Below are 26,933 nucleotides of genomic sequence, written 5' to 3'. Positions count from 1 at the left end.
GAGAGAAAGGCATTGTACTTGCTTTTATATGCATAAGCTCTGCATGAATGTACAAAGCATTGAATATTATGAAAAGGGAACTAAGAGGCCAGCTGGGAGAATGAGAGTTGGAGGCCATAGTGGTGGAAGGAAGATGATTCACAGAATAACATTTTGTTTTGAAATTTTGAACCAAGAAACGAATAAAATAAAATTTTAATAAATTAATAAAATTAAAATTTTTCAAAGAGGTTTCTTAAATCCAGAGCAGGTAGGGGTAGAGATGAGGAAGACAGTGAGAAGAAATAGTAAAACATCTTTAAAACTACTTAATTTGATGCAATTAATCAATGTGATTGCCTTTATCAATTGTAAAGTTTTCTGAAGAGAATTTTATACATGCACTATTGAAACAGACATAATAGTAAGTTAAAGTATATTCCTTAAGCAATATTTAAGATCTTATTTTTGCAGGGAGAGTTTGAAAATGTGATAAAAAATTAAAAACATAAATTGAGTGAGAAGTGATTTATCTGTGAGAAGCAACAAAGTTTCATCTAAAATTCACAGCCTTCTTATCATAAATCAACACTAATTGTCTTTACATTAGGGATACTTATGAAACTAAAATATACTACTTAGATCTAACTCAACTTTTTCTGACAAAAGCAAATTGTTTGTCATTTAAAAACAAATCTGTATTAAATATCGACTCACTTCATTTAACTGCTTCGAAGATACATTTTGAAAATATGTTCATTTTTCTAAATATCAGTGCTTGCTATGTTAAACTATTTAGGGAAGAATTCATACCTAAATATGGAACTACTGGAACCGTTATTATTAATTTTTTCTTAGAAAATCTTCAGTGTAATAGCTGGTCTGGGAAATGTAAAGTTTATGTACAATTTCTGAATATTTCATCATCTAAGGGCTCAGGCAGGAAATAATCATTGTAAAATCTCATAGATCAGGGAGAACGAAAACACTTTCAGGGAAACGTCTACAAACAGTAAAACCCTCAGAAACTTCTTTCATACCATATATGCTTTCTTGGAAAAAGATATCACTATTTTCAAGTCAATAGACAAATTGATGATAATTAAAATTATAAGGCACAGTTTAAACATTATCCCATCAACTTGGCATTGTCATTCATATAGTTACTGTGATGGTTCGGCTAATGTATCAACTCAGCCAGGTAGTTGTGCCCATTTGTTTGGTCAAGCAAGCACTGGGCTAACTGTAATACAAGGACATTTATGGACTTTAGTCACCATTGACTTTACTGCAGTGGTAAATCATAGATAGCTGATTACAATTACATCAATCAGGGCGATTGCCATTAGCAATGAGTGACGCTTTATCCAATCAGTTGAATGCCTTAAAAGGGGAAGTGATTTCAGCATTAAGTGAGAATTTCCCAGCTCATCTTTGGACAGCCATCATCTCTCAGAACTCGTCAAGAATCTTCATCGGACTTTCATCGGAGTCCCTGGTTGCAGCCTGCCTGTGGAACCTGGATATGAACATCCCCCCGGTCACGTGAGAGACTCTTATAAAATCACATACTATTGACAGATATCTCTTGTTGATTCTGTTTCCCTAGAGAGCCCTGACTAATATAGATACATTAAAATGAGGGGGAAAAAATAAGACCTTTAAGTTTTAAACATTTTTAGATTCTTGTGCAGCAAAACAAATCATGATGATCAAAAACAAAAATGCCTGTTTTCCCTCCCATTAAACCAAATAATTTGATTATGACCCACAACTGAAATATAACTACAAGTGTACTATGGTAAATATTGTACGTTGTTAGTTAAAAAGAATAATATTTCTTGCCAAATTGATGATCACACTCATCTAACTTGAATGACTACACTGGCATACAAAGACTCTGCCACCTGTTAAAAAAATGTTTCTAGTCTATTCCATTTTAAATACCATCCAATATCCTTTAATAATATTAATATACCACGAAATTACTTTCTTTGTAGAACAAAGAAGTACTTTAAAGCTTGTAAAGTGGCTATTCTTAATGTTGTCAAATTAAGTTAAGCAATTTAATGCAATTACTAAATGTACCCACTTCTTTAAAAACTGCAGCAATTAAAGAAACTGTTCACTCTCTTTTAAAATATACATAAATAACTTGATTTAAGCCAAGTTATTTGGGCATGATGGAATTTTTTCCCAGAATTCCATAGACATTCTTGAAATTATTGTCAAATTCAAGTTTTTGGTCATAGTTTGTGGCAATCCCAATCAGTCAAGAGCATTTGATATTATAAAATCACATCCTATTACCGATTTTGAATTCATGCTGCTAGAGTACTACACATACTCATTTTGCTTTATAGTCAACACCCTCAAAGTTAGAGTAGCAACCATTGTAGGGAAAAAAAAACTTAGATCTGAGTTGGGCAAATTTTTGAATTGCCCATTGCCTGGATGGCACACAATTCACACTGGCTAATGAAAATCCAATTATGATTCTCCTAATCTTTGGGGTAGGAGATGATGTTTGACCTTGGGCAATTACTTTCTCTCTAGAAAATGAGGAAATTGAAGTAAATGATACTGGTCCCTTCCAGCCTTAAATTGAATAAAAAGGTGATAAAAACAAAATCTCCTGAATAAAGAGGCTTATTGATGCATTGTGATTAATCATTTCAACTCTTTAGCTAGTTTTCCCTTTTATAAATTGAGGTTATTAATCCACCTTTTTGCCTTATATTTTCAATTGCTTTCCTCTTACTTTCCTAACATTACTTTCCCTAATACCTATAGTTGTCCTTCAAGAATCTACGCATTCTTCACCTCCTCCCTCCCTCATTTACTCATCCATTCAATTACTATGTTATACCATACACAAGGCTGGCCTAGAATAGCAAGCACTAGGGATTCTTTTGAACTCTACAGTTCAAAAGAGACATTACAAACACGTAGAATTTCAATGATGATATCAATAATGCTAAGTGTTAAGATGCCATGAGAAACAAACATAGGGGGATCTGTACAAAACAGGGAGATCAGAGAAGGCTTCCCTGAGGAATGGACTTTGATCTAAACTTGGTATTTATAGGATAAGTAGGCTTTAACCAAAGAAAGAGGGGAATCAATGTAACCCATGCATGAAAGCAGCATGTATATACAGCATATATGGTGGAAGGGAGTATGGTAAACATGAAATGAAAGAAAGCTAATGTGCCTGAAATGAAGGGGGGTGGTGGGCATAACGCAGAATGAAGCTGGAAAAGGAGGTGAAGACCAAATCTTAGAGAGTCTTATAGACTCTACTGAGATGTTTGTTGAAGATATGAAATGGTGAGATCCAGAGACTCATGATTGGATTTGTATTTTATAAAGAGTCTCTGATTGTAAAGTGGAGAGTAATTTGAGAAGGGGGCCAGGTGGGGTGAAGGTAGGTAGATTTTAGAAGGATTTAGGTAAAATGAATAGGCCTGGGTATGAATTGGATAGGGAGTGTATTATTTATATACTGCTGCATAAAACAACTACTCCAAAACTTAGTTTAAAACAATAAACATTTATTAAAATTTCTGTGGGTCAGGAGTTTGGGTATGACTTAATTGGGCACCTCTTGACTCAGAGTGAGTCACACGCTTCAGTCAAGCGGTTGGACAGGGTTGCAGTCACCCCAGGCTTGACTGGGAAAGGAGTTACTTTCAAGTCCCCTCAAGTGGCTGATGGCAGGCCTTGGGTCCTGACTGTTGGCTGGAGATATCAGTTCTTTGCCGTGTGGGCTTGTCCACAGGGCTAGTCCCAACATAGCAGTTCACTTCCCTCAGACAGCTGAGAGGGAGAAGACAGAAAAAAAAAAAAAAAAAAAAGAACTAGAAAAGATAGAAAGCAAGAGCAAAGGAATGAAAAAAAGTAAAGAAGGAAGTCAGGAAGTCATAGCCTTTTGTAATCTAATTTTGGAAGTGACACAACGACACTTTTGCCATATTGTATTCATTAGAAATGAGTCACTAGTTCGGGTCCACACACGGAGGGAGAATATTCAACAAGGGCATGAATACTGAAGGTGGGAATCCTTGGAGGTCATTTTAGAGGCTGTGTACCCCAAGGAGTGAGGGAGGAGGAGACCTTGTGGTCCCGATTAGTGAGACTGGGAAGGATGGAAAAGGCCCAGGTTCGGGGAAGATTATGAGTTTTGTTTTGGACAGGATGAGTTTGAGATGCCTTTCATTCACTCAACAAAAAGTTATTTCTAAAATACCTACAACGTGCCAGGCATAATTCTCAGAGTTGGGATACAATGGTGAACACAGAAAAGTACTTGTCGTCACGGAATTTATCTTCTAATGTCTGAAGACATGCGATAGAGACTGGTCACGATCTAAGGAGACAGTTGTGCGGTCTGCCGTAGTCCCAAGTGTCCCTCGGTTACCCGGGAAACGCCTACCTCATCGCGTAGCCTCACTAGTCCATTGGCGATATGTCCCCCCACAGCGCAACGCGCAGGCGCCTCGCGGGAGCCAATTGGCGCGGCCGGAACGTTGGCGGCGCTGCGCCCCCCCCTTTTCCGGTCCGATTCGGGTGCTGGGTGGCTGCGGGAGCGCGCAAACCTCGTGGCGAGCGGGCGGTTGTCGGTAGCTGGGCTGCCCCGCGCCGGGTCACGTAGGTTACGCACACAATCAATCCCCTGGGACTGTCGGGAGCACGCCCAGACAGCCGCGTCGTCCCCGGCCCCGGGCACCCCGAAGGCGGGGGCCGCGATGGTGCGGGTTGTGGGTCCGAGGTGGAGCTGACGAGGGGCCGGCGGGGCTGAGAAGAGCCTGACCGGGTCAGGGCCAAACACCAAGCCCTTCCCCGGCCGCCTGGCTCCCGGGTTCCCGCTATCTGCTTTCCAGCCGTCAGAGTCACGCTCCTTGTTGGAAGCCCTGAACTCTGCCCCCCAAGCCCCTGGCCCCCTGCGGGAATGTTCAAAAATGAGTACCAGGTAACCCGAAACGGCTCTTCAACCTGTCTAGTTTTCTTCTCTTGGATGAGGTAGTTCGTGATCCTGGTGAGGACAAATGGGAATCTCAGTCTACCCCCTCCCCCAGTAATACGGTGTTTTTCGGGGTAAGAAGGAATGAATGGAGGAGTGGTCTTAGAAAAAAGAAAAAGGTTTAGGATTTGGCTTTTGTTCGATCTCTAGTTCCGTGCCCCTCTAGGTGTATCAAATGCCCGCGATTCGGGTTTAAATGCAGCTCTTAAACCTCATCCAGACTTCTGAATCAGAATCTTGAGGGTAAGGGGCCTCTGGCACTCACTCTTGATGCACACTTGTATCTCAGAAGCTCTTTAGAAAAGAGGGTGAATGAGTGAATGGATCAATGGGTTAAACCAAGAAAGCAAATAAGCATTTTGTCGTGCTATTAGATTTTTCCCAAAACTGACCAGTGATTCTCAAGTATTGGTATATATTGAATCATTGGTGGTACTTGCAAAAATGCAGGTGTCCTGGCCCCTGCACCCCAGATCTAGTGTATCAGGATTGGGTCAGTTTATTTTTCTTTTTAAACACTTCCTCCAGCTGATTCTAATGTAATGCTCCAAGGATCACTTTTGAGGAAACTGCTTCTGGGTCCTCCTGAGTCACCCTGAGTATCCCAGGTTGTGTTATCCCACTGTCTGCTTTCCTCACCTCCCTTATCTCCCTGGCTTCCTGCCCTTTCTTGGCCCTCGTGTCCCGCTTTCCCCTCCTCACCTCTACCTGAGGGTACCCTCTATTTACAATCTCCTTATCACCCTAGCCCACCTCTTGTGATGAACTTCTTCCTTGTGCCCTAACGTTTCTCCACTTGTCTCCAATCTATATTGCTTTTGCCTTTCACCTCTGTTACTTTTTGCCTTCTTATGAGTGTCCTCAGAGTAGTCTCTGGTTCTCTTTCTTTTATCCCATTTGGATTAAATGAGTTAGAGCACCTGTTTGTCTCAACATAGATAAAATATATTGATATTTTAAAAGCTCGGAAATTTGGAAAACAGGAAGGCAAAAGTAACCAAAAAAGTTTGCAAAATATATTGATATTTTAAAAGCTTGGAAATTTGGAAAACAGGAAGGCAAAAGTAACCAAAAAAGTTTGCCCCAGATATAAGGATTTTTTGTTTTTCAAAACTAAACAGAAAATCTTCTTCCAATTAAAAATTCATAATGAAATATGACCTGACTTTGCCAGGTATAGTAATTTTATCTCATGTACAGTTTGTACATAATACTGTCTAAAGAAGAAATCAAGTGTCTTAAATGATTACTTGTTAAAACTCAGAAGCCAGACATATCTTTAAATTATTGAGAAAAAGTCTGGGAATTATTTACAAAAAATGAGACAAATTGCTCACTTGCTGCTTATAATTCAAAAGGGTAATAAACTATTTAGTTTTCATTTCAGACTCAATTTCTCGCAATAAACATGGCAGTCTTCCTCAGAGATAATCATTTTAACTCCACTTTTTTTTTTGTAATAATTGAAGCTTATGGACATTCAGTAATGTATTTAACTGATATTTTTACATGCTTCCCTTCCACGTTCTCAGTTTTACAGTAGAAAATAAATGGCGTGTCTATGAAAATTATTCTTTTTGTTGTATAAATTTTACAGATCTCCAAACTAAGTTATATTAAATGCATAAAGAGTTCTTGTAAGAATGCTCAAAATAAGAATGTTCTAATCCATTAAATTGGCTCCCTCATCCCTCCCAAGCCTTTTTATTGACGAGTTATAAGATTTTAAAATTTATTTTGAATAATCCCTGGTGGCACTATTGAGTCCTTGTTATAGGCAAAGCATTATGCTTCTTGGTTTACATTTACTATCCTTTGTAATATATCTACACATTTTACAGTTAATCAAGAGGTCTGACTCCAAGGTCAGATAGTTAACAAATGGCAAAATTGGGTTTGGAGCTCAGGGCAGGAAAAGCTAATAGCCAGAGATAATTGTCAGAAATCATTGGCCTGATTGAGAATTGACTTAAAACCTGTGTTGAAAGAATGTTCTGTAAGCATGATCTGTACATGCCAGGTAAATGAGTCCCACATTTGAGATTTATATGATTTTGTGGTGAAATTCATTTAGCGTTTATCATGTTTAAAAAAAAAGTTTCCTTGATCCATTAATCTATGGTGACCCAAATCAGAACGGTTGCAGCTTAGATAACATCAAGGTAAAAGAAGGAAAAATAATATGGATAATGTTTCCTCCCAGATGTACTTAACTGACAGAATGTGTGGAACACTGGTTATAAACTCTGAGTGAGTAATATTTCCTCCTTAGCGTTTCTTTCACTCTAACAGAAAACATTTATTTTTGTTTTTTAGGGAGGTGCATTTGTTGAAATCTTTAGTGCTCAGGGCAAAAATCCTGGAGCAAAATGGAAGATTCTTGGCAGTCCATCTGTGATTTGCAAAGTAAGTATTAAAAATTAGAGCCACACACACAAAAAAATTAGAGCTACAAAAACCCTGGGAAGAATTTGTGAGTGGTGTTATGGCAAAAAGGGCTTGATTACATTTTCGACCTGTTTTTCTGTTCTCTCACTCCAAAACCCTTTTACAACACTGTTGTCGGTAGCCCTCCCAGAAACCACTCCTCAGTGGTTGAAGACCTTGGCACATGGCTCACAGCCCTTCACTATATTCAAATATTGCTATTGTTTTAGGTGAATTCAATATCTGTCTGTGGGTGGGAGGTGAAAGGTGGGATAAGAATCACAGCAAGCCACAAGCTTCCGAGTTTCTTGAGTTCCTCATCTCTAATGACCTCTTCAGTGCCACTTCAGTGCTTCAGCACTCTCACACTTTGGGACTTAACACGCCAAAATGCAGGGCCTCTGAAATTACTAATTTGAGAGAGACATCCCTCTCTGACCCCAGTCTTTGAATTTTAAGGTTGCTTGCCCAGTTACTCCCACTATATTTTTTCTTGATCGTCATTAGGACCTTATTAACCATTCTATTTTTTTATTTATTTTCCCTGTCTTCAGTGCCTTTATTTTCCAGCTAAGAAGCCATAGTCCATCATTTCAGTCACTTCCCAGTCAAGACCATGAAGGCCCTTGCTCCTTGTCCTTTCATCATACCTGCCTAGATCACCCCAACCTTTTCTGAATCTCCAATTATCTGTCTTCTCTGTGCCTGCTTCTGGGCTGCTCAGTACCTTTGGGGAAAAGGTCTATAACTTATCAATTGGCAATGCTGTAAAATTCAACCTGACTGAGCTTGGAAAGCTCTCCAGCAATCCTGCTGTGTTCCTTTAGTCTCTAAAATGATGATTTCTCCATTCTGTTCAGGTTTTCAACTACCAATTCCTTACTCCCATCCCCAACCCACACACAAAATGCCCTCACTTACTGGAAGATCTCACCCCTTACTTACTGGGAAAATGGAAGTCATCAGGTAGAGACAACCTCACCTTGCTGCCACTGGACCTAAAACTTACCATCCTATCCTTTTCTCTATTTCTTCTCTTCTATACATTGGAGAGTAGAATGCCTTTCTGGGGACCTTGTTCCATGATAAATTTTTTTTAAAGCTACTATTAATTGAATGCTTACTATTTGCCAAGCATGGTACTAAGCACTTTACATAGTTATTTAATCTGTACAATAACCATGTGAGTCAGGTGCCTTTATCCCAATCTTATAGATGAAAAAAACTGAGACACAGAAATAGTAAGCTACTTGTCCAAGGTTACTAGTACTGTGAATGAGAGCTAAGTGTGTTGTGAGTATATATAGCAGGGAGATCAGCGAAGGCTTCCATGAGGACATGACATTTGAGCTGTAAAAGCTAAGGATACCTGGGGAGGGCAAGTGGAGAGAAAGTATTTCAGGTAGAGGGAACGGCATGTACAAAGTCCTTGTTTTAGGAGAGAGCTTGGGATTTCCAGAAACTGAAAGAAGGCTGTTGAGGCCAGGATGCAGAGAGTTGAAGGAGAGTGTACAGAAGGAAATGAGACTTGAAAAAGAAAAACTGAGCAGGGGCTAGACTATGCAGGGATTTGTGGACCATTTTGAAGATTTTGGTAAGCTATTGAAAAGTTTTAAGTATATGCTCAACTTGTTTATAGATGGAATAAATAATATTGGGGGCCTGTTCATTTCAAATACATGGAGATATTATTGTGATGAATATAATACAAATTTATTTAAATGTTACTTAAATCAGAGGAGCTATAAACATTTCTTAACATATATAAAAAGTGCAACTGTAACCCTGAAGAGCGGGACAATCTGATGTATTTTAATGTGAAAAAGGGATCTTTATACTCAAAGATAAGCAGTTTTCTCTAAGATAAAAAATTAACTACTTAAATTAGCACTTTGATGGAAATTGGACTCATACATGGGAAGGTTTTCATTTTAAGGGTTTTTTTCCTTTTTCTTGTTAGCTTTTTCAGTAACTTTAACTATAACATTTTAATTCATATTGATTTTAAGTAAAGTTGATATATAGAATTTCAAAGTTTGAGCACTGATAAAGTAAGGCAATGAATAATTCTTTATGAGAATTAAAACCAAGGAAATTCCAGACTGTATACAGCATAGATGGTTTCATAACAGGAGTGATACACAGCCTTATGGTTAGACAAAATACATAGATTAAAGGAGAAGGGTAATTAAACTTTGGAAACTCTAGATTAGTAACTTGGGAAGTGGGAAAACTTATCATTTGGAGGAAGGATGTCTTGATAATGAAGGGTTTTGCATAGGTGGCTTAGCATGGCTCTATACTCCAGTTCCTAGAAAGTCTCAGGATAATATTAATAATATTATCAAGGCCTGAGCCAACTTTTAAGTTATTTGAATGTGGGACTTTTTTTCCTGTGGGCTGGCTGCTCTGGTTTTACAACAGAAGCCAAGTAAAATATACTTCAGTTATCACTGTTTTCATTTTTGTTCTGTAGGAGTTTGATAAAGAAGTTAAAAGTTTTGTGTTTGTTCTGGAAGGCAGCAGCCAAACAAACAAAATTCAGTTACCGAAGGAAAATAAGCAAATCCGTAAGTAATATTTTTCATATTGAGGCTTAACATTTGATGCTTAAATTTACATGTACATCTCGTAAATAGGTGTATTAGTATGATTTTTATTGGTGTCTGTTGATGTAGAGTGATGTGATTTTTTTTTAATTTAGAAAATAATTTTAAGCCAGGCACTATGCTAGGCTTTTAAAAATATATTCTGCTTTGCTATCTATTAGAAATCTAAAAGTATTTTTACAAAGGTTTTGAAGATTACTAATAGCCATTAATTATAATAATAATAGTATTTATTGAGCACTTACTGTGTACTGGAGCTTTCTAAGTATTTTACATTTATTAACTCTTCTAATCCTCACAATAGCTCCTCTACAGATGAACAAACTGAGATTGGTTCCTCATCAAGAAACCAGATAGTTAAGGCTAAGCTTTGAAATAAACTGAGGAGTTCCTAATTTATAGAATATTAATTTGTGAGAAAAAAATTTATGAAAAATACTACATAAGGCATTATTTAGTGACATATCAACTCATATACCTTTAAGAATATTAATATCTAATAAATTTAGATATGAATGTGTGATTTGACAAAAACCCAAATAATAGATTTTGATTTTTCTTTGGAAGTTAGGATAAGCATTTTAAAAGAGAAGGAACCCTGAGAGATCACCTAAATTTAAGATCAGAAGTCCATTTATTGGCAGACTAGGGTCAAAATTCAAGGCTTTGAATAAACTGATATCATTTAAGAAATATAATCTATCAAAATGATTAATCAGATTTTCAACTTTGTCCTGTGGTTTAAGTGTAGATTTCAGGTGATTTAGCAAATACAAGGAACCGCTTTTAGATGAAACGAATAAGATGAACCAGAGAACTTTGTCTGAAACTTATTCTTCTTAAGGGAGGCATGGTCTTTTTAGGGATATTGACTTTGTGAGATAAATACATTTGATTTTCAGGAACATGACTGTGTGTTGTATGTCCTAAGCCAGTCTTAGAACTCTTATTTTTTTCTTATTATTGGGCTTATAAAGCCTACTTGTGCTTCCAAGTAATGTCCTCAATATCTATGCATATGATCACGTTATCGACAAAATCAAATCATTTATAGTAACATTTCTCACTTGGCTCTGAACAAGATTCCTCCTCTTCCAAAGGCCAAGTTATTAAATACAAGTTTTCCTTTGTTACTGTTATCTAAGGTTTTTTTAAAAGAAATAAATCGAGTTTAATGTGCTATAATTGCTTTTTTAAATGGAAGGATGATTATTTTACTTAGAAGAAATAGAAGAATCTTTTAATGTATTTCTTGTATAATGCCCTATAATTAAGAATAAATCTGGCTTTTCTCTAGCATTTGCATTACAGTCTCAAATGAAACAGTTTATAAAGTCTGCCCTGCACTAATGCCCTTAGTGTAGTTATTTAGAATTTTTGATAACAGAAATGTATAGTTATTTTTACTTATTAAAATGACCGTGTGACATTGCTATGGTTAAATTTAAATTAAATGACACGGCTTGAATAGAAAATTGGCTTTCAATTAACATTTCTAAATTAGATTCAATTACCATCATATATTCTTATTTCAAGAGTAAACTTCCACTTCATTTATGCAAACTTGACATTAGGTTCCCCATACGTGTCCCTAACTGTGTTAGGTACTTATAAGGAAGTTTAAGAAGAAATTAAGTTTGGTTAACTTTTCATTTTATTTTTTATCTTTTCCCTCTGTTTTTTTTTAAATGTTACATTCAAAAAATATAAGAGGTCCCCATATACTGCCCACCTCTCTCACCCTACTCCTCCCAAATCAACAACCTTTTTCATCATCATGGGGCATTCATTGCATTTGGTGAATACATTTTGGAGCACTGCTGCACCACATACATGGATAATGGTTTACATTGTAGTTTACACTCTCCCCCAGTCCACCTAGTGGGCCATGACAGGACACATATTGTCCATCATCTGTCCCTGCAGTACCACCCAGAACAACTTCAAGTCCTGAAAATGCCCCCACATCGTATCTCTTCTTCCCTCTCTCTACCCTCAGCAGCTACCATGGCGACTTTCTCCACATCAATGCTACAATTTCTTCTATTACTAATCACAATAGTTCCATTAACTTTTCATTTTAAATCAAGGGTTCTTAACCAGGGGTCCATGGACCCTTTGATTTCAGGGGGTCCATGAGCTTGAAATGAAAAAAATCAACTTAATTTATATTCTCTGACCTCCAGTGTTGAGTGTCATAAAACTATCTGCCGCAACATTCTGAGGAGTCCTTGGTTTTTCACGTGACTGGCAAAGGGGTCCATGGAACAAAATAAGTTAAGAACTCCTGTTTTAAATAATCATATTTAGAGAAATATGTCAAAATTTCTTTTTACTCAGTGTCTTATCAAATTATTAGACTGTGTACTTCTCCAGGGCAGGTGTCATGCCTCATCTACTTGGTACCCCTAATTTAGTGTCTGGTACATAATTGATGTTCAGTAAGTTTCTTTGCCACATTAAGAAACTTGAGTAAATTTGTAGAATTTGGATAATGATTTATAATCATTACCATCTGACCTTGCTAAGGACTTGGATGAATCATTAACCAGCAGTAAATCCCTGCTTCTCTTCACCCAGCAACATGTTATATAGAGTTACCCATACAGGAAGCAACTCTGTAACATATAAACGCCTCTCATTTGGAGGGTCTTCTCCATTCTGTTTGGGACTCATGTTTGAAACCATTGTTTTCTCTGCTCATGGCTCCTAAATTGAATGGTGTGTCTCTTGGATTAGCATCCCTGAAACCTTAAGGTTGATCTCAGTTTCAGCTGCTCTGGAAGGTGACTGGTCATCTTTATGAGGTTCCCCCAAGGTTTCCCCCTACCCCTCTGTGGTATTTTTTTCATCTTTTTTAGTTTTTATTTTGAAATAAACATTTAAGGATAGTTTGCATACCTCATGCTCCTTTCACACTTAATATTTCCATGTGTATTTCCTGAGAACAAAGATAGTCCCTTATGTAACAACATTAAATTTATTAAGTGTTAAGAATGTTAACATTGATATAAAGCAAACAGTCTATGTTCTACTTTTTTTCAGTTGTCCCAATGACATCTTTTGGGGGCATTTTCTCCTCCATTATTGAATCCAGTCCAGGATTATGTATTGTATTTACTTGTTATTGTCTCTTTAGTTTCTCTCTTTTTTTTCCAATTGGGGAAACATATACACAACATGAAATTTCCCATCTCAATCACTCCCAAGCATACAGTTCGATGGCATTAATCACATTCACTATGTTGTTACCCTCATTGCCATCCATTACCAAAACTTTTCCACCACCCCAAACAGAGACCCCGCACCCACTTTACATTACCTCCGCATTCTCTCCCCCCTCCCCTGGTAACGTGTACTCTACTTTCTGACTCTGTGAACTTTCGTAGTTTTGTTATTTCATGTAAGCGGAGTCATACAATGATTGTGGTTTATTTCACTCCGCATAACGTCCTTAGGTTTCATCCATACTGTGGTACGCATCACAACTTTACTCCTGTTGTGTATATATGGAGATATATATATATACACACACACACTACATTTTGTTTATACATTCATTTGTTGATGTTATTTGGATTGTTCTTGGATATTGTTAATAATGCTACTGTAAACATTAATGTACAAATATCTGTTCTATATTTAGACCAATGCTGTCAATTCTCCTTTCAGTTGTCTGGGATATATTTCTAGAAGTGGGATTGCTGAATCCTATTGTAGGTCTATGTTTAACTTTCTAAGGAATGGACAAACTGTTTTCTACAGCTGCTCCACCATTTTGACATTCCCACCAACAGTGTACAAGGGTTCCTATTTCTTTCCAGCTTCACCAGTACTTGTTATTTTCTATTTTCATTTTTTAAAATAACATCTGTTCTAGTGGATGTGAGGTGGTATCTCATTGTGGTTTTGATTTGCATTTCCCTAATGGTTAATGATTTTGAGCATCTTTTCATATGCCTGTTGGCACTTGAGAAGAATGTATAGCCTGCTGTTTTGGGGTACAATGTTCTATATAACATGCCTTCAAAGTCTAGTTCTTTTATCATATTATGCAAGTTCTCTATTTCCTTGTTGATTTTCTGTCTAGATGTTCTATCTATTGATGCTAGTAGTGTATTTAAGACTCCAGCTATTATTTTAGAGATGTCTATCTTCCTCTTCAGTTTTGCCTGTGTTTGCCTCATTTTTTGGGGGGTACTGTGCTTAGGTGCATGAATATTAATGATTGTTATTTCTTCTTCATGGATTGCCCTTTCTATTAATATATAGTGTCCTTCTTTGTCTCTTACAACAGATTTTTACTTAGTCTATTTTTTCCTGATATTAATATAGCTGCCCCAGCTCATTTTTTTTTTATCTCCCCCTTTGCGGCTTTTTGCGTGCTGTCTGCTCTTTGTGTCCATTCACTGTGCATTCTTCTGTGTCTGTATTTATTTATTTTATTTCCCCTCCCCCCTTGTGGCTTGCTTGCTCTCTGCTCTCTGTGTCCATTTGCTGTGCTCTTCTGCTTTTTTTTTGCTTGTCTCCCTTTTTGTTGCATCACCCTTGCTGAGTTGGCTCTCTGCAGCGCTTGTGGGCCAGGTGGCACTCTGCGGTGCCCAGGCCAGTGGCTCTTCACAGCATGCAGGCGAGCCTGCCTTCACATGGAGTCCCCGGGATACAAACCCAGGGCCTCCCATATGGTAGATGGAAGCCCAACTGATTGAGCCACAGCTATGTCCCCCCAGCTCATTTTTGTTACTATTCCAACCTTTTACTTTCAACCTATTTGAGTCTTTGGGTCTAAAATGAGTCTCTTGTAAACAACATATAGTTGGATCATGCTTTTTTTTTTTTTTAATCCATTCTGTCACTCAGTCTTTTTATTGGGAAGTTTAATCCATTAACGTTCAGTGTTATTACTATAAAGTCAATACTTACTTCACTCATATTGCCTTGTGGTTTTTATATGTCATATCTTTTTACTTGTTCTCTTTTCCTTTTTTTCAATCTTTTTTCTGTATAGTTGATCTTTTGTGATGTATCTGACTGATTCCTTCCTCATTTCTTTTCTGTGTATTTTTAAATACTTTCTTTTTGGCTACCCTGGGATTTATATTATCCAACCTATGTCTATAACCTACTAATTTGAAAATATACCAACTTAGCTTGAATAACATATACATTCTCTGCTCCCATATCTCTGTTTCCCCTCTTTATGTTGTTTTGTCCCACTTTACTACTTTATATTTTGCATGTACATTGTCAGAAACTGCTTTTTCCATGTTCAGTTGTATTCTGACTCATATAGGAATTGAAGAGTAGAATTGTATATTGAAGGTACAGTAATATTGAATTTTGAATTTACTTATTTACTTACCCTTACTGATAATCTTCATTTCTTCCCACTACTCCAAGCCACATTCTCTTGTCTTTTCCTTTCAACCTGCAGAACTCCCTTTAGTAATTCTTATAGGAAAGGTCTCTTGTTGATGAATTCTCTGTTTCTGTTTCCTGTGAATATTTTAAACTCTCCCTCATTTTTGAAGGACAGTTTTGCTAGGTAAAGTATTTTTGGCAGGTAGTTTTTTCTTTCAATATCTTAAAGATTTCATACCACTGCCTTCTTGCCTCCATGGTTTCTGATGAGAAATCGGCTCAGTCTTATTGAGAATCCCTTGTCTGTGACAAATTACTTTTTCTCTCTCTGCTTTCAGAGTTCTCTCTTTATCTTTCGCATTTGACATTCTGATTAGTATGTGTCTCAGAGTAGTTCTCTTAGGATTTATTCTGCTTGGAGTACATTGTGCTTCTTAGACATGATATTTATATCTTTCATAAGAGTTGGGAAATTTTCAGCCATTGTTTCCTCAAATATTCTTTCTGATTCTTTCCCCCTTTTCTTCTGGGACACCCATGATGCATATGTTTTTGTGCTTTGTGCTGTCACTCAAATCTGAAACACTGCTCAATTTTTTTTCTCTTCTTTTCTCTATCTGTTCTTCTGGCTATATTATTTCAATTGTCCTATCTTCAGATTTGCTGATTCTGTCTTCTGCCTGTTCAAATTCACTACTGTATGCTACTAGTTTATTTTTATTCATATTTATTTTATTTTTTTCTCTCCTCTTCCCCCTCATTGTTTCCTCTTGCTGTGTCAATTCACCATCTTGCTCATTTCTTTAGGAGGCACCAGAAACCAAACCTGGGACCTCCCATATGTTAGGCGGGTGTCCAGCTGCTCAAGCTACATCCGCGTCCCTCTAATGTGTTTTAATCTCTATTATCATGCCTTTCATCCCCATAATTTCTGTTATGTTCCTTTATTTATTTTTTAATAAAACTTTAAAAATTAAAGTTAAGAGATCACATAGAATGTTACATTAAAAAAACATAAGAGGTTCCCATATAACCCACACTCCACTCCCCCAACCCCATCATTTTTGTAAATTATATTTTTTGAAGATATATACATCACAAAAAAGGTTACATTATAAAAAACATAAGAGGTTCCTGTATACCCCCTATCTCTCCACCCCACTCCTCCCACACCAACAACCTCCCCCATCATTGTGGCACACTCATTGCACTCGGCGAACACATTTTGGAGCACTGCTGCACCACATGGATAATAGCTTACTCTGTAGTTCACAGTCTCCCCCAGTACATCCAGTGGGTTATGGCAGGATATATAATGTCCAGCATCTGACCCTGCAGTATCATTTAGGACAACTCCAGAGTCCCAAAAATGCCCCCTCATCACATCTCTTCTTCCCTCTCCCAGCCCTCAGCAACTACTGTGGCCACTTTCTCCCCATCAATGATACAATTTCTTCTATTAGTGGTCACAAAAGTTTTATAGTAGAATATCAGTAAATGCACTCTAATCCATATTTTATTCCTCCCTTCTGTGGGCCCTGGGATGGTGATGTCCACTCTACCTCTATATTGAGAGGGGGCTTAGATTCCACATGGATAATGGATGCAATTCTCCTGCTTGCAGTTGTAAGCACTCTCAGTTCCCTGATGTGTGGTGACTGACCATCTTCACCTCTCTGTTAGCTGACCTGCCTAAGTCCAGTGAACCAGAGAGTAGGAGTTGCAACTCTGCTGAGGCTCAGGGCCCAGCTGGCACATGGACAGTCCAGAGATTCAAGTCTCCTGAGTATACACCAATGCTAGCACCAACCAAAGGTTCATTTAAAGTGACAGAAGAGGCATGTGTAGAAAGGTCACATCTGAGTCCAGCTCTATCACACTCAGGGACACAAATTCCAAAGTAGTGCCCACTGACATGGTACTGAGCTCCAGAGCTATCTGCCGTGACCATATCCCTGTGGGTCTCTTTCATCCCCATAATTTCTGTTGTTCCTTTTTATACTTTCAAATTCTTCTTTATGCTTACACATTGTCTTCTTTTTTTTTTTTAAAGATTTATTTATTTATTTATTTTTCTCCCCTTCTCCCCCGCCCACCCTGGTTGTCTGTTCTCTGTGTGTATTTGCTGCATCTTCTTCTTTGTCCGCTCCTGTTGTCAGTGGCACGAGAATCTGTGTTTCTTTTTGTTGCTTCATCTTGTTGTGTCAGCTCTCCGTGTGGGCGGTGCCATTCTTAGGCAGGCTGCACTTTCTTTCGTGCTGGGCGGCTCTCCTTATGGGGCACACTCCTTGTGCACGGAGCTCCCCTATGTGGGGGACACCCCTGCGTGGCACGGCACTCCTTGTGCGCATCAGCACTGCACGTGGGCCAGCTCCACACAGGTCAAGGAGACCTGGGTTTGAACCACGGACCTCCCATGTGGTAGATGGATGCCCTAACCACTGGGCCAAGTCCACTTCCCACATTTTCTTCTTAATATGCTTTATCTCTTTATGCATATTTTCCTCCATCTCCTTGAATTGATTTATGAAATTGTTTGAACTTTTTTGATTCTTGTGTCAACTCTGAAGTTTGTTCCTCTTTGTGTTTCTTAGTATGGCTTGTAAGTTTTTGATGATATCTAGGCATCCAATTATCTTTATGAATTAACTCTGAAGGTCAGTTTTACCCTCTCGTCTAAGGTATTATTGTTGATTGACTTTGTGTTAAGGTTCTTTGATTCCTGGTCCAACTCATTCTAGACCTTTAGAATAGTCCATGTTTAACTGATCAGATTTTCTCAGCTATTCTTCATCTGATTCTTGCCCTGGGTATGTGGTACAATTTTTAGGATTGCAATTTTTGTGTAATTGTTTCACCTCCAGGAGGAAATTTACTTCCTTTTCTCTCCAGCTCCTATGATTTATTTAAACTCTCTCCCTCACTCAGTGCCCCATTTTCCTTACTCTTTTCAGTTCTGGGACGCACTGTCTTATTTTATTTCATGTTAATGCCCTGCCCCCTTTTTTTCCTCCATGAATTCCCTGTTAGGGTATCCAACCCCAGGGAGCCAGGTGGGGTCAATTTAGAAAGGTGTGTCTCTAGAAAAGTCTGTTTCACATTTAGGTGGTCCAACCAACTGGATTGAATGAGCACAGCACTTGCCAGCTGCAATTCTACTACAGTCTTTCTCTCCCTCTCCCCTTTTGGGGGCCGTTTTGTATGTAGAACTTCTCAGTGGCTTGTATTTTGTGCCCTGGGTCTTTGTGACTTGGGGCCCTGTGCCTAGAAATATGTAGGGATCTAACTTGCTGCTATGAGTGGCTGTATACCCTGTGTCCCCAGTGGGAGGTGGGAGGTATCCAGGCCCCTGCCTCTGAGCAACTCCCAATCTGAGCAGTACCAAGTGATGGAGAGGGAAGTGGACCTGTCCGAAATAGAACTGATAATTTTTTTTTTTACTTCAATTCAGCTTTTATGGAGTCCTTCTCTGGTCTCTACCAGTCTCCAGAGTTCTAAGCAATTGGGACTTTTCCTTTTATTTGCTGACTCTCTGGGGAGATTATTTCAGGGGATGTCTTATATCGCCAGGTTGATGATATCACTCTGAATCGCTCATATTTCTGGGCTATTGTTTTCTCTTAAAAATAGATCTCATCCTGACTTCCTCTGTTTAAAACTCTTCAATAGCTTTGGCCCCTCTATTCCACTATTCTACTGATAGAGTTCTTGTCGAGGTCATCAGTGATTTCTACATTCCTAAATCCAATGACCAGTTTTCAATTCTCATCTTATTTAACACAGCGGCAGAATTTCAGAAGGTTGATACCCTCCTACTTGATACATGTTCCTCACTCATCTTCCAGGATGTCCCATGCTCCTGGTTTTCTTTCTGTCTCATTGGTCTTCCTTTATAATCTCCTTTAATATTTCTACCTCTTCTCTCTAGCCCAATTAATGTTGCAGTGTCTATGGATTTGGTGCTTGGCTCCTCTGTCTCCATTTACTCTCTTGGTTGTGGGCCCCAGTATTATTGCTTTAAATACCATTTCTAACTTCCAAACTTACATTCCAGTTCTAACTTCTCTCCCAAACTCCACACTTATAAAATGCTTATTAAGCATTTTGACTTGGGCACCTTAAATGCAATATATACAAAACTGAATTCTGGTCTATACCCCTAAAACTTCTTTCACCTGCCAAGTGCCCCATTTCAGTTGTTAGCAACTTGTTTTTTCAGTTTCTTAGACCAAAAACTTTTAAATCAGTCACTGTGCATTTTTTCCCTCTTCATTCAATGCATTGGGAAGATCTTGGTGGCTCTGTCTTTAAAATAGATTCAGAACTGACCACTTCTTGCCACTTTCAGTGCTGTCATACTGGTCAAAGCCACCATTATTCCATGTTTGGATTTTTACAGCAGGCTTCTAATTGGCCTCCCTGTTTCTTACTTTGCCCCTCTATAATCTTTTCAGTTGCAGCCAGACTGATCCTTTTAAATTGCAAGGCAGATCATTTTACTCTTACACAAAAAATACACCATCTTACTCAGAGTAAAAACCTAAGATCCGTGAGAACTGCAGTATCTGTTACCCTGTTAACAGTCTGATTTCATCTATTATTCTTTCTCTTGTCCAATCTGCTTCAGCAATCTGGTCTCACTGCTGTTTTCAAACATAACCCTGTACCCTCTCACCTTAGCACCTGTGCATTGGCTATGTGCCCTCTGCCTAGAACGTTCTTCTCCCAAATAACTACATGGCTCATTCTTTCCTTTTCTTCAAGTCTTTACTAAAATGCCACCTTCTCAATGAGGCCCACCCTGATCTTTACTTAAAATCACATCTTGGGCTTTATATCCCCTGCCCATTCTTAATTCCTTTTGCTTGGCTCTACTTTTTCCCATGGTATTATCTTCTTCTAATATGCTATATAAATATTTATTGTATTTAGTTACAGCCTTTCTCACCATCACAGAAAGTCATCCCCATCAGCACAGAAAATTTAGTCTTTTTTTTTCCACCTAGAATAGTGCCTGGCACAACGTAGACGTTCAGTAAATCTTTGCTGAATAAATGAATGAACATGTGAATGTTTTCTCTTTGAGACCTGTATCTTTTGCATGGCCTTCAAGGCCCTGCATGATTGGGTTCCTGGTTACTTTGTTAAGACTTATCTTCTGTTTCTTTCCCCCATTTGTCTGTCCTTCTTGCCCTTTAGTCCTTTAAGCTCATGCAATCTCCCTTGTCCTTTTCTATCACCGGATGGAGTCTTCCTTCTGCCTTGAATATTTTTTCCTTTCCCTCACTCACATCTCCCTTGCCTAATCAATTACTGCTTGTTCTTCCCAGTTGAGCTCTGATATTAATTCTTCAAGAAAACCTTCACTCATAATTCTCTTCCTTCCAAGGACCCAAGATTTTATGCTTTCAAGCACTCTGACCATCTCCTTCATGAAGTTAGAATATAATTTCCAAGAGAGCAGAAACAAAATCTGTCCTTTTCACTGCAGTAACTTCACATTGAACCTTGCACATAGTAGGTGCTCAGTAAATCTTTGTTGAATGATTGATCTGGTGTAATCCTTACAAACAGTCCATGAAGTGTAGATATAAATCTTAACCCCATTTTAGAGATGAAAAATAAAAGAATCTAGACAGGTTTTCTAATTTGCTAAAGTGATATGGAATAACCCATAATAGAGGTATAACTCTTTCCTATTTTCTGTGTTGAAGTGAGAGAAGTGCACCTTACAGTGCTGTATGTGCTAGGTCTTGAAAAGAACTGTGGAATAACATCATGATTTATCATGACATGTAAAGGATGACTGTTGAACTGTGATCTAGTGTCTACTCTTTGAACATTGTTACACTTGTAAAGTGGATATGAAGTGTACAATCTTTTATACTATACAGCATTTAAAATTAAATATTAAAATCTGTTTTGAGACAATATCTTAAAAGTATTAATTTTTTTTGTTATTTTTTAACTTTGAAGGTAAAAATTCTGAGATTGCTGTTAAATATATTCTTGGTACTCATTTACTGTGGTGAAACAACTGTAAAACCACTTTTTAAAAGTCTAATGGTACTTGGAAAGAGTCATAAGGAAAAGGGCCTGACCTCTTAACAATAGAGGTAGTTTGTGTCTCAGGCAGAAAGCAGGTTATGAAACTGAAGAAACTTGATTATTTCAGTAAAAAGGTTAAACTTTTATGAGTTTTATGTACTTGATGGGCATTTTTTGACTACCAGTCATTCCACATTCAATATTACTTAGAGAAAGTTATTTAAAATACAATGTAGACATGAAGAATCAGTTTAAATTTCCTAGGTCACTGGAGAAAGTAATACAGTTTATTTAGCATTTATGATTTACAGGATTAGCCTGTGTCAAATGTTATTAAAGTATTTTTTCTTTGTCAGATCATCACCATATGGTATTGTCATACTTCTTTTAATCTTAAAAATAAAGCCTTTGGAAACTAGGGCTTCTATTTTTGAGAAAGTTAAATTACAAAGGTTTCTTTTTCAGAAGGCAGGGATCTTTCGTATCTAAAAATGTTCATACAAAAATGTCCTGTCTGTGTAGTTCTTTGTGTTTGAAGAGAACAGAGGTGATTCAGTGAGATTTGTGCCATAAATTAGGGACCTTTTTAAAAAAACTGTGATTTCATGCTCTACTGTATCTACAGAGGCCCTTGTGCCATGGAAAAATCCCATAGGGCCAGTCAATGGAAAATGCTAGAGAGAGACTGACCGTGGTATATTTAAGTTGGCCTCATTTTGGCATCTCACTTTGGTTTTGTAGTCCAGAGTTGTGCTTGGTTACTTGACTGGCTTTTTCATAAGTATGGTAGAATCAGATTTTAGAGAATTTTCTAGTGTCAGACCCTGTCATCCCCTATTTCCATTAGATTGCTTACTCTATATGACTCCCTGGAGCAATTTATAGGCTTATTACCTTTAAGTAAAAGTTAATCTCTATAATGCTTTGAAAAATATTAAGCATATGTGATCAAATATGTTTTATTGTTTAGAAATTAAATTTGGGAACTATTTAAATTGTTCAGGAATGCAGCAAAACAGCTTACCACAGGAATTATGAACCAGAATGTTTTTATATAGATGATACAAAAACTATAACTTCTTTACAATACTTAAATTTGTTTAGCCTACTATTCAGAATAAATAGAAAATAGTAAGTTGCCTTGAAGCCTTTTACCCATGTGTTGGCCTGCACTATTTAGATTTTAGAAGAGGGTCACAAATAAGTTACCTCCACTTCCTACCCAAAGTCCCACCCATATCAGGAAAAAAATTCCCCAAAGGCATGTTTTAGGAGGTAATGATACTATGAATAAAATATCTGTTAAGAGCATCATAATTGAGACGTCAAACAAAAGTTCAGAACCTTAGCGGAAAGTATGTAAGGTCTGGAGAGATAATATTAATCTATTTTTGAAGCACCTGTAGACTTACTTCAGCTATCAAAAGTACCAGAGGGATTGGTTGCTTTCCAAATATTTTTAATCCAGATGATGCTCGTGATGGGCAATAAAAGCCATCAGTTCTTATTTAGTGAGTATCAAATTAATTAAATTAATTAAAATATGTTAAATTAACAAAGGTATAAATGAAAATGTGATCTTCCATCCATCTCAATATGGACACAGTTAAAAACATGAACTAGGTATGGCTCATCAAATGTTCAGTTGTAGTCTTCATAATTAGAATTGTTTTTTTGATCTATTGTTTTTTATTAAGTTGTTTAGTACAGTTAAAACTGTCAGTGAATAAAAATCATTGCCACATGCTTTTATGGAGGCTTTGATGGGAATCTATTGTTCAATTTTATATGTCTCTGTTAAATTCAGTTCTATGTGTACATGCTCTTGCAACCTAATAAAAACAGTAAATAAAAATTATTATTTTTAACATTTTCATAAAAATTTCACTAAGGCCCTAGATGGGACTTTAAAACACAATGTTGGTTGTTAGAGATGATTTGATTTTCAATAATTTTTTTGCTTTCATAGTGAGGTTGTAACTCATGGGTACTGCTATTGCAGTTCTGTATGTTACTGAAATGCTAAAAGCTTCAGCTTGTTGATGGCATGAGTGTTTATTTATATGCACATATAAATGGTTTAGACATATGAATGTACATTTCCCCCCTTTCATTCTAGTTGGACTGATCCAGAGGTTTCTTGTACTTCAGATTTACATACCCTTGGGACAAGACTTCTCCACTGAATTGCTGTAAGATATACAGAACTTCCTTGAATGTTTTATGTGCATTAAACATTTGATCAGTTGAAGCAGTACCAATAGGCATTAATTGCAAGTGGCAGTTTTTGCATTAAAGAGGAGTGCCTTATCAAGTTGACATGAAGTAATTAAACTAATTTAATCATATTTCTTGGATATAAATATATTTTGACTTTTCCCTTGGGGAAGAGAACAAATTTTGGCTGCTTAAGAAAATATCAAAGGATTATGACTTTGACAATAAGCAGCTAATAACTTGAAGAAATAAATAGTCCAAAAGTTTGAGATTTTAATTCAAATGAACGGCGATGTTTTGTACTGTCTGCTATTCAGAACTATTGGTGGTTTAAAATTGATTGAAATACCTCATTTTAATGACATTTACTTTAGAAATATTGGTTATTCCTGTACACATTTGGAAGGCTTGGAATATATTTATATTTTAAGTAGTCTTGCCTATGAACAGATATGTAGCAAAAATGAGAATATGCAGCCTTTACTCAGTTGAACTGTCATCTGAGATAACACTGAGAATGAAAATAACACTTGATTTTTGTAGATGCAGGTAGAATGGAATAATGTTTAAGATCCCTTTTTGTTAAATTTGTACAGTTTAAATAAAACATTACATACAAGGTATGCATTTTCTAATTTTTCTTAGTAATTAATCACTGTGCAAGATCTAAGGTTGTGTTTTTTTTTCCCTGCCGCAAGTAGATGGCTTTTCCTATTAACAAAGGTAATTTTGTACTAGTTATACCAATGAAAAAACTAAGAGGAATGAAGCACTTTCTGAATAAAATGAGAATAACATAAATTGGAGATTATATATTTCTCTTTGTTTATATATATATAATTTATATATATAAATTAAGTAATAATGGTTTGTTTATAGCATGTATTATTAAAATATGAATTTTAGCTAATAATACACAATTTTGTTTTCTTGGGTGATAAAGGAATATGAACAATTTCTACATTTGTTTTATTCAGGCTTAAACCTTAGCAAACTTCTTACTAAGATTCTCTTCTATTGTCTGTCAGTCAACAAGGTTCTTTATAATAGTTCTTATAATAATAGGACCAGAGCATTATTTGATGCTCTTATGAATCTCTGGTTCTGCAGAAAAAGCATTTTCAAGACTCCAAAGATTTTCTAAAGGTAAAGAGAGTACTTTACTTTTAGTGAAGGGGAAAGTGGCTCCCTACCAAATGGAAGAAGGCAAATTTTATTTTATTTTTAAGCTTTTTAAGCTCTTGGTGTAGAAATCGAGTCCAGTACACAAAGCTTTGGTCACAAGGCCAACCATCACTACATCACTGCTTCTGAAAAATCTCCAAGTACAGGTGGTAGAGAGAATCAGATTGATTTTGGGGTCTTATCAGATTATAAGAAAAATATTAACTCTGCCTTTGAATTTATTGCTAATAGATAATTAAAATGTTTGGTTCTTTAAGAAAGTACTGACAGAAGACAATTGTTTTTACAAGAAGAAAAATAGAATGAGTATGGATTCTTTTTCTAACCACAGCTTGCTTGCCTCCTTCCTTCCTTCCTTCCTCCCTCCCTTCCTCCCTCCCTCCCTTCCTTCCTCCCTCTCTCTCTCTCTCATACCTACAAAAGGGCTTTCTTTCAGCACTCTTCAGGTTTTACTGTACTTCTAACGGCATAGCTCTAGGTTATTTTAAATAATATATTTCTCTAACAAGCTTGGGAAGTCACATAGCAGAAAGATATCTGGCTTCTAAACTTTTCCATTGTCAGAATGGGAGAATTATTTTGTTTCACAAATACATGTTTACATATCAAGAGGTTTTCATAAATGGAGTCTTGCCAGTTAGCTTATGAATTTAGTAATCATTTCCTCAACATCTTTGAATCTCTCATGCCCACTGGGTGATTATACTGCTCAGCAGCAGGTAATGCATCTGTAGATTAGTGGATTCCTGAGAACCAGCAACAGCCCTGCTTGACGAGCCACTCATTTTTTCAGTCAATAAATTATTGAATTCCTTTTATTGTCTGGCAGTGTGTTAAGCATGGGCAATACAATGTGCCTTGACTCTGTAGACTTCTCTCCACCCTTTCCTACCATCTTCTTAGTCTAAGCCACCATCATATTTCCCCTGCTCTATTGGTAGAGCTTCCCATGGATTTCCCAGCTTCCTCTCTGCCCTCTTCCATTCCAGTCTCTACATGCAGATAGAGCAATCTTTCTGAAAAAAGAACTGGATTTCCCACTGTACTGAGGATAAACTCCCAAATCCTTAACACTCCTATGTGCTTGGTCCCTCCCACCTTCTCCCTTCTTACCTCATACCGTTCTGTCCTGGACTTGGGATTTGTCAGCCACTCTGGCTCTTTCCCTTCCTCATAGGCCAGGCTAGTTCACTGGGCACAAGAGGTTCATATCCCCATCTTCACCTAGCTAACCCCTATTCAACCTTCTCATCTCAGCTTAACTGTCTCTTCTTCAGAAAGGCCTTCTTTGATTTCCCCCACCACACCACCTAAATGAGGTTCACCTCTCGTGCTCTTTTCTAGCACCTATTCTTTTCCTTCTTTAAACTCTTAACAGCTTATAATTATATATTTAATTATTTGCTCTTTTCTGTAGACTTTGAACAGGACAGAAACCCTGTCCTTTTCAGCGTTATATGATATCCTAGCACCTAACACAATGTCTGGCACTTAATAGGCTTTGAAATATGCGTGAGGGGTCCTGATGCAAGATGAGTGGACTGATGAATGAAAGAATAAACAGGACTTAATCCCTGACTTCATATAGTTGACTCAAAGAGTAAAATGTAAATTAAAAACCAATTTAAATACAATTTGATAAATGTCATGATGAGGTAAGAGCAAGAGCTGTGGGAAACATGTGAAGTATTAGGTAGAAGTAAAGCATGGGCTTTGCTTTGGAACAGGACAGATCTGGAGTCTTTATTTCGGTGGAACTTTGTGAAAATTATTTAATTTGTCTATGCCTCAGCTGTCTCACCTGTCAAATGAGAGTAGCAATACTTACTTCCCATGTGTGTCATGAGAATTAGCTGAAAAAATTAACAAAGTAATAATAATGGCTAGATATATATTAAAGCACTTATTATAGACTGGGCATTGTTAAGCACTTTGTTTTCAGCTCATTTAATCTTCACAACAAGCTCGTGTGATAGTTATAACTATTACCTCTATTTTACCACTGAGGAAACTGAAGTCTGGAGAGGTTAAGGAGTTGACCAGAGATTATGTTACTATTAGCTCTTAGAGCCAGGATTCAGACA

General features: G+C 37.2%; 1 protein-coding gene across 9 annotated transcripts in view; it reads left to right on the top strand.

Annotated features, from left to right (window-relative positions):
• The first annotated feature begins 4,507 nt into the window (after positions 1-4,507).
• CFAP20DC (CFAP20 domain containing) overlaps positions 4,508-26,933 on the top strand; it is a 341,279-nt gene continuing 318,853 nt past the window's right edge. For 5 of the 9 annotated variants that reach the window (XM_058288694.2, XM_058288692.2, XM_058288689.2 and 2 more), the window contains exons 1-4: positions 4,564-4,951; positions 7,319-7,408; positions 9,906-9,999; positions 23,567-23,639. In XM_058288694.2, the coding sequence (XP_058144677.1) occupies positions 4,931-4,951; positions 7,319-7,408; positions 9,906-9,999; positions 23,567-23,639 (278 nt within the window). In that variant the 5' untranslated portion in view covers positions 4,564-4,930. Of the gene's footprint in view, positions 4,952-7,318; positions 7,409-9,905; positions 10,000-23,566; positions 23,640-26,933 lie in introns of all 9 variants that reach the window. The other 4 variants (XM_058288693.2, XM_004477745.5, XM_004477744.5 and 1 more) reach the window with 3 other exon arrangements.

The sequence above is a fragment of the Dasypus novemcinctus genome, chromosome 26, assembly GCF_030445035.2.
Source record: "Dasypus novemcinctus isolate mDasNov1 chromosome 26, mDasNov1.1.hap2, whole genome shotgun sequence".
Taxonomy (NCBI): domain Eukaryota; kingdom Metazoa; phylum Chordata; class Mammalia; order Cingulata; family Dasypodidae; genus Dasypus; species Dasypus novemcinctus.
The sequence above is the reverse complement of the archived record's forward strand: the minus strand, read 5'-3'. Positions and strand labels throughout refer to the sequence as shown.